Source organism: Leptonotus elevatus, chromosome 12 (assembly GCF_054856555.1).
Source record: "Leptonotus elevatus isolate MCC_2025b chromosome 12, RoL_Lele_1.0, whole genome shotgun sequence".
Lineage (NCBI taxonomy): Eukaryota > Metazoa > Chordata > Actinopteri > Syngnathiformes > Syngnathidae > Leptonotus > Leptonotus elevatus.
This window is the reverse complement of record NC_141250.1, coordinates 5,015,197-5,023,712: the sequence shown is the minus strand read 5'-3', so window position 1 is coordinate 5,023,712 and position 8,516 is coordinate 5,015,197. Positions and strand designations below refer to the sequence as shown.

At 38.0% G+C, this 8,516-nt stretch overlaps 1 protein-coding gene across 1 annotated transcript; it reads left to right on the top strand.

Annotated features, from left to right (window-relative positions):
- The first annotated feature begins 1,314 nt into the window (after nt 1–1,314).
- tnfaip6 (tumor necrosis factor, alpha-induced protein 6) lies at nt 1,315–8,191 on the top strand. Its single transcript, XM_086091604.1, has 6 exons — nt 1,315–1,497; nt 3,386–3,523; nt 4,111–4,272; nt 7,132–7,360; nt 7,451–7,491; nt 7,858–8,191. The coding sequence occupies exons 1-6, from the start codon at nt 1,398–1,400 to the stop codon at nt 7,977–7,979; spliced, it is 792 nt and encodes a 263-aa protein (XP_085947730.1). The 5' UTR covers nt 1,315–1,397; the 3' UTR covers nt 7,980–8,191.
- The last annotated feature ends 325 nt before the right edge of the window (nt 8,192–8,516 follow it).

The window sequence follows — 8,516 nt, the reverse complement described above, 5'->3', positions numbered from 1 at the left end:
GGAGCAACAAGCAACATACACAAAAACAGAGCATATACAGCAATGCTCACAGGCATATATTCTCTCTGCTTTGTGGGAGTATGAATATTACAACTCTTTGCTTTGCTTTTACATTAATTATACTTCATCTCTTCCAATAGATCAGTGATGCCTGGCATTTTGCGGCACAACATGGTTCTACACTCACGAAGTACAACTCTAAACTTTGTACTTGCCTGAACACTGTAAAAACATATTTAAAATAATGACTTAAAAATCTGCCAAATAGCAGTGGCGCAAAAGACGCAATACTGTACAGCCGGGAACAGTGTACTACATGGGGTGCTGACATACAAAGTTCTTTATACACTGCTGAGAAAGTTAATTGAGAGTTTGAAGTACTTTACAACAATTATGTTTTACAAATGGCTCATTAACTTGATATTAGTTTTCTGTATTAGAAGTTTGTCACCTCTTATAATAACAACAATAATAATAATAAGTCAAAGTTTAGCTGCTTTAGTACCACTTTACAATGATACTCTTATGATGAGTTTAAAATTGTACTTTTATTTAAAAATGTATTAAGTCCTCTCTCAACTTACTGTACGGTGTCATTGAGTGCCAAAGAAAGGCGCTTCTAAATATAATGCATTATTATTATTATTATTATTATTATTATTAACTGTCATTTATTATAATGGTCAACCAACCCTTACAATGTTTAACAAACAGATTCATTCATTCATTTATTAACATCTTTTGACACATTTATTAAAGGTTCATTGTGCCATTTAAAAAGGTAATGTTAAAGCTTTTTCTACATCATGCAGGCTCCACCAATGCTCAGATGAGTACGAAGAGCCCTGACCGTTTTAATCTGACTGCATCTATCAGCTTTTATCTCTCCTTTATAGTAGAGTGTGCGGACCCTGCACACTCCACAGTTTTTCTGGGGAGGGGTGTTTTTCTTATTGAACTGTGATGAGCTAATTTAACATAAAATTAGATTTGAAATTCAAACAACTGTGAAGTTAACCAGATTGTGTTTTACTTCTACTGTATAAAACAACTGTAACTGTTGGGTTTTTTAATCTGCTTCTACAAACAGTATGTTTCCAGTCCAACAGCATAATGAGGATCAAGTGTGTTAAGTAAGAATCGGAAGTTGTTGGACTTTTATATTATTATGATATTAGTTGAATGTCTCTTTTGTAACATTGTAACACTATGGTTACATTTAATCACACTTTGCTGAAGTCACTCCCCCACCGCTCCTCCTCCTCCTCATCATCATCATCATCATCATCATCCTACTCCTCCTTCTTCCTCCTCTCCAAGGGCCACATAAATAGGGGCCGGCGGTCCAAGCTGAGGGGGTCCCCTCATACACACACATCTGGACAGCAGCTTGCAAGATGCGTCTGTTGGCTGTCTTGTGGACGCTGAGCTTCCTTCTCAAAGAAGCACACACATGGGGCTACATGAACGGCATATTTCACAACTCCATATGGCTGGGTAAATATGTTTGTCTTTTTTTTTTTTTTTTTTTTTTACTTTGACAGGATCATGTGAAGAATGAGCTAGTGACTTTGTTTGGAGCTTAGTGACTTTTGACCACACAGCCAAAGCTGTTTCTGTTTTGGTTACCATATGTTACCAAATAAATGGGAACAATATTAAAAGCTATATTCCCAAACAGTTAAACCCGCACTAATGAATATCATGCCACTCAGAAATGACCATTATTATCTTGGTAAAGGCTGCTTTTTGTTATTGTTTTTTTAATACAGCTCTTCTATTGTGCAGGTGTACTGAATGTTCTGGCCTATGACCTTTTTAGTTTTGTTGGCAAGCATGTGAGGCAATCTTCAAAGAAACACTTAACTGCTTGAATGGAAGTACTGTAATTAATAAAATGGCGGCGCAGTCTGTGCCAGTCTGTGACCTCATGCAAGGTAATTCTGGAATGACTAAACAAAGAAGAAAAAAATGACTGTCCAACAGCCACACTCTTAATGTAATGTGATATGTCGATGACAGCCGCAGCAAACAGCAGCCAATATTATGAGCGTAGCTTTTAACATAAGCAGCATGTCTTGTAGCCAGTCATGCATGAAGCCAAAACAGAATCAGACTCCCCTTGGAGATGGCCACAGAGCAAGTGACCATTTCTTTCTCCTTTCTTTCCAATATGTCATTTTTCATTTATCTATCAAACAGAAGGGATTCCATTGCCAAATGGGTGCATTTAATAATCCTGTTTCTGCATGCTCTCTCTTCAGATTGTCATTTGTTTCTTGCAAATAAAATAAAAAGATGAAGAAAACACACACGTGGGGTTCATCCAAGACTCTAAATTGTCTTCGGTCTTGACAAAGATGCGCATCCGATTTATCAAAGATTCATGGAAAGCTCCAAATTGTCTTACCTTAGATTTGTTCTCTGCCGGGTTCTCCCCCTCTGATTGTAGAAAACGGTTCATAACAGCAGGGTTATTACAGTTTTAGAATTGTCATTTTATTTAGTTTTTATTTAGTTTTATTTTTTTAATTTAGTTAGTTTTAATAAGTTTTCAGGGTGGCTCTGTTAGTTTTTAGCCTATTAGTTTTAGTTTAAAACAATGCTTAGTTTTAGTTGAATTTTTGTTAGTTTCAGTATTAGTAAAAAAAAAAAGAAGTGTATTACTTGTGCGCACTATTTAATAAACACCATGGTAAAATGAAAAAAGTAACACATTTCTTATCTAGCGTTGCATTTCGGCTGAGTTAAATGAAAAAGTAGGCGAGCCGAAACATTGGAGCCAAAAGTCCAGCAGGCAAATTTGTTGCCTTGGAGCGACGTCATCTGAAGGTGCTTTTCTATTGGCTGCTGCTAGATGATGTCACTTCTGTGTGACACACTTTCAAACGTCCTTATTCCGGTTAATATCTAAATAAATATACTTAAAATCCCATTTAAAATCATCCCCAAAGGCTCATGTAATACCGTAAATTATTTACCAAAGACTAAAACGAAGGACATTTTTGCATAATTATGGTTAATTTTAGTTAGTAGTTTCAGTTAGTTTTCTTATTTTAAAAAGCATTTTCGTTTTTATTTTATTTCATTAATGAAATTGTTTTTTGAATTTTTGTTGTAGTTTTTTCGCTAGTTTTGGTGAACTCAAACAACCTGCATAACAGGCTAAACACAGGTGCTGCAATCATGTACAGTATCCCTCACTAATTATTTAAACGATGAAATTGATATGAATGAGCCTGAGGTTTTTCTATTTGTTGCAGAGTGTTCCAATTGCCTTCAATATAGTATAAACTTGTATGTTGGGTTCTTTAAATTGTCCTTGTCTTCCGTTGTGGTATGAATAAATGAATTTACATGTTCAGCTGTGTGGTCTCATTGACAGAACAAGCAGCTGGAGTGTACCACCGGGAGTCACGCAAAGGGAGATACGAGCTGACGTATAAGGAGGCCAAAGCTGTGTGCAAGTACGAGGGAGGGAGAATGGCCACATACGACGAACTGGAGGCTGCTCGGCAAATAGGTCTGGAAAACTCACTAGAAAGTATTTAAAAATGACAAATTTTTGACTGATATTTAGTCAAAAAGCAACCATAACAATTATTTCTGCACTGTCGGACGGTGTACGTCATTGCAGGCTGGAGGTCAAACAAAGCAATGCTTGAAATGTTCATTTCCATGGGACACTTTGGTTGCTGTTGCATGACGCCCAATTATTAAGATGTCACTGGTGTATTGTAAAAGAGTGTTAACGCCATCTTGGTTGAATGACATCACTAATGCGTGTCCAGTCCCTTTCCTCTCGGGTGTCGTAACACCCGCCCCCCACCCAACTAATCACCTGTCAGCAGCTACAACAGACTTCCCCCTTCAGTAATCTAAGCAGGGAGGGGTGGGGGGGGGTCTCCCATTTATCAGGCATGTTTTGACTGGGGTCTGTTTGTTGTAACGGCAACACCGACTCCACAAATAACACAAATCCACCCAAAAAGTCTCATGATGGTCATTAAGAAGCTTTGTTCACGTCAAGGGGTGTGGTGGGAGAGACGGTAGGTGGTTAAACGGAGGAAAGAATCACACATTTGACTCACTGTAATTTTTCTTGTTTAGGTTTCCATATATGCGCTGCAGGATGGTTTGATAATGGGCGTGTTGGCTACCCCATCGTCAAAGCTGGTGCCAACTGTGGCTTTGGAAAGGTGGGCATCATCGACTACGGCTACAGGCTCAACAAAAGCGAGAGATGGGACGTGTACTGCTACAACCCAAGCTGTGAGTAGTTCGCTGAAGTTTGTGTCACTACTAACAGGGGTAAAAAATGGCCAGCGGAGGAATTAGCAAAAGAAGTAAGATTTTTGGTTTTGTTTGTTTGTTGGACCCACTCCCATTGTCCAAATAAATTGCTGTTTAAGTAACATACATGTTTACGAAAACATGTATGTTCAATTTGTTAGACTCCATTGCAAAGGTGAGGCTTGAGTCATATCACTTGACTTAAATCAGACTTTAAAGTTGTGAATTAAAAAAAAAAAACTTTCTCATGACATTTTGTTGCAGCTTTTTTAGATCTTTTGGTCAACTTCATGTTGTCAGACAGGTTCTATTTCAGTGATTTCTTGATTGAACAGAGCTGAAGGTAATCAGGCTTGTGTGTGGTCAGTGAAAATGAACTGAAAAATGTGATTAGCCACACTAAATTCATTATTTAAAAAGATTATGTTGCATGGCACTGCTTTTTTCCCCCATGTATTTTTCTCACAAAGAGTCAGGTAGCTTTTACTTTTTTTCCCTCAAAAATATCAAAGACACCATTTAAAACCTGTATTTTACGTTAACTTAAGTTATCTTCGTCTGATATTTACATTTGTTTGGTGATCTTAAACCTGAAAGTGGGGAAACTGCACTGTATTTCAGCAATTTTAGTTCTTGGGATTTGAAACTTGATTTAGACTTAAATTTCATGACTTGACAAGTCTTGCCTGTTTACAGTTGAAGATACAATGGTGCCTTGAAATACAAGAGACCCGACAGTATTCTCTCAACATTTTTGCAAGATACAGTATAATAATCCATTGTTGTTGTTGTTTTGCTTTGACTCGCGAGGACAGACTTGAGATATGAGTGCTGTGCTGACAGTGAACTCAACTCAACACACTTTACAATAAGCAACAGTTTGGGAAATATAATTCATTTCAATTTTAATTACCATAATCAAAAAAGCGTGAGAATTACAACTTCTGTAACTGCCCAAACAAAGGTCCTGCATTCTTGAGGTTAAAAGGATACTTGACTCATTGAGCCATAACAAAAAGTTAAAATTTAGTCCAGAATGAATTTGATAACTTCATAATTTTTCGTGTACAATTAATACCTTTAAAAACTAAAGTTTCAACATGCTATCGACTGAAGATGACATCACCTGTGCTGAGGAAGTACGTAACGGCCAATCATGGCTCAGTTTGCTGACCAAACCCAGAAAACAGGTGTAGTAGGTAACGAACAATCATGGCTCGACTGTTTCCATGCATGATAGATTAATGGATTTTGGGGGGGGGGGGTTGGTCTGTGTCTACAAGGTTTATCGAACACTCTTGTATAGCTAGCCTCTTTTAAACCCGCTTAAATGCAAGCATCATGTTGAAATGATCTTAGATCATTGAGTGTGTCATGGTTCCCAGTGGTGGTGACTGTGGTGATAATGATGATAATGATGATGATCCTGACCACACTTACAGAACAGTCATCAATTCTGTAGCCCTGCAGACCACCCCTGCTTCATGGCAAACACAAGTGACGACACAAGGGTGCTTAATCACTCCAGGATGGGATGACAAAGTCTGGAATCAAAACCACAATCTGGTTTCCTGCCCGTGACTCATCGCTGTTACCTTCAGGCTAAACCTGGATGACGTATCGGCATCCATGGATACGATGTTCAAGTCCAGTAGTCATAATGACTGTCGACCATCTGCCTGCGATCAAACATGGCTATTGTTAGCAGTTCAGAAGACAACCAAAGGAACATTTATTTCTTTGATACCTTATTATAGTGTTCCCTGGCCACAACATTGGATAGATATTATAGAAAAATGGAAGTGATGAAACCACAGATTTGTTTGCGTTATTGTTGTAATCTGACTTACTTTGCCAGACGTCTATCATATAATTTTGTTGTTGTTGTAGTGAAGGCTTAAAAGACTGCAAGTCCATATTTTCGTGCATAGCCCAAGTCTAGAGCAAAGCGCAGTCAAGCATGGGTGGGGATTTTTTTTCTTTTGGGTACTTTCGTAGACGCGTGCAGTTAGAAAATTGTATTTGCGCCGTTGTGGGAGTGAACACAGCTGGCTGGCTTCCCGGCCAATCGAAGTGCCTCCTCTCATTATTTTTTTTAGAGAGAAGCATGGTGTACATGGCAGAAACATGACTCAATTTATAAGGAACTGCAAAAACATCTTCACTTGCAGATGATGTAAATTTAGCCAGGAGTGGACACTTTAAGACCACCTTCCGCCTCCTCCCCATAGCTGTGGTATGGCCATGGCGGGGATTTTAATAATGTATTAAATATAATAATAATAATAATAATTGATTCCTACAATAATTTTGATGATACGATGGACGTTGCCATATTTATGGATGACAACACACATCCACAGATCTCACAATTGCCTGCCTGCACCTCAACCAAATCACAACACTTGCGCCACAACTTAGACCTGCTTTCAGCTGGTCCAAATTTGAGTATTTTTTTATGCTACCAAATTGCCAAGTGCATCAGGGACGTGTAAAAGAAAACACCCTCAGTCCGCCAGAACACACAGCATGGCGCAACACGGTCTGCCAAATTCCCAAACATGCTAAAGGAGGCTTACACATGCATGAAAATTGAGATGCACTTGTGCACACGTGCTGTCTATGAAATTAGAGGCTAAAGTTAACGGCTCCAATTGAAGTAGTTAAATAAACAGTTTTTCATATTTGCCTTTATCCGAGCATAAACCTAACCTAACCTATGGTTAATATAAGACCAAAACATTTATGTATAATTAATCAGAAAATGTTACCTTTATGATCTTTCTTTTGTGTCATTTTAAACAGAGTCCAATGATTATTATTTTATGTGTCTTCTAGCAAAGGAGTGCGGCGGCGTTCTGACCGACCAGCAGAGGTTCATCCAGTCTCCTGGCTTTCCAGACGAATACACGGACGACCAGATCTGCTACTGGCACATCCGAGTGCGTCTAGGCCAGAAGATCCTCCTCCATTTTGTAGAGTTTGATGTGGAGGAGGACACGGCGTGCTTGGCAGACTACCTGGAAGTGTACGACAGTTACGACGATGTGTCCGGCTTTGCTGGAAGGTGAGAAGTCAACTGCGTGCTCAAAGTCACCTGACCTCCTCGTTCAGTTACATCGAATCACCTTCAAATGTGTGTCTTTTTTTCCTTCAGGTTTTGTGGTGATTATTTACCCGAAGACATAATCAGCACAGGTGAGCCACATTGTTTTTTACTAGATTTACAAATAAAACAAAAATAATCAAAATGATGGTGGGGTTGTAAACCACGTCTGCATCCCACTTTTGAGCGTCAGGGTTTGATTCTCACTTCTGGCCTTCCTGTAATAGATTTGCATGTATTTCATGTTATTGTGTGAGTTTTCTGCGGGTACTCCTGCTTCCTCACATATTGCCGCCTAAAAAAACAAGCATATAGATTGTAAACTGGCCATAATGAATGCTTGTTTGTCTATATGTAACCTGCAATCTGTACCCATGAGCTATAGGCTACTGTCTAGAAAGTTGAAGGATGGCTGGATAAATGAATGCTATTTGTCTAATAAAGTTTTTGCTTTACAGGAAACGTGATGACTCTGAAGTTCCTCTCGGATGCTTCAGTCACTGCTGGTGGTTTCCAGTTACAATACTTTGCCATGAATGCATCTGCATTGTCACAAAATTACACTGACTATTTTCACTGACCAACATCCTTGTCTTTAATAATTGAATCTTGATTATTAAAGGCATATATCTGCTTAATCTACGTGTCTATACATTGCTGTTTCTAACACTGAATAGTGAGCACCTCTTGGTTTGAGATGTCAACACTTGAGTTCTATGTTATTCCCATTTTATGAAATAAATGAAATCTATAATGTATTGTAAACTGTGATTCAACTGTACAAAAATGAATAATAAAATGAGATGGAAAGATACGTTTGAAATGGGTTTTATTACACCGGGAATGCTCTTGGGCTCCTTAATTATTTTATTTTTATTTTTTTTTATTTTAACATTTATTGAACATAGAAGAATAATACAAATACAAGTCAATCCAATTTGCATGAGTCGCATAATAAAATAAAATTAAAATTATAAAAGGGGGGGGGACAAAACCAAAACAAAACAAAACAATAACATCCAAGAGTTTTTTTTTTAGTTTTTTTTTTTATAATTCTGCATGAATATTAATCATCAAATTACATTTATTGTTCGTTACAAATGTAAGGGACTTATGG

Excerpts from the sequence above, each read along its gene's own strand:
- tnfaip6 (XM_086091604.1), top strand. The coding sequence starts at position 1,398 with ATGCGTCTGTTGGCTGTCTTGTGGACGCTGAGCTTCCTTCTCAAAGAA. Across the intron at positions 1,498-3,385 it reads TCACAACTCCATATGGCTGG|AACAAGCAGCTGGAGTGTAC; the intron begins GTAAATATGTTT and ends TCTCATTGACAG. Across the intron at positions 4,273-7,131 it reads GTACTGCTACAACCCAAGCT|CAAAGGAGTGCGGCGGCGTT; the intron begins GTGAGTAGTTCG and ends TGTGTCTTCTAG.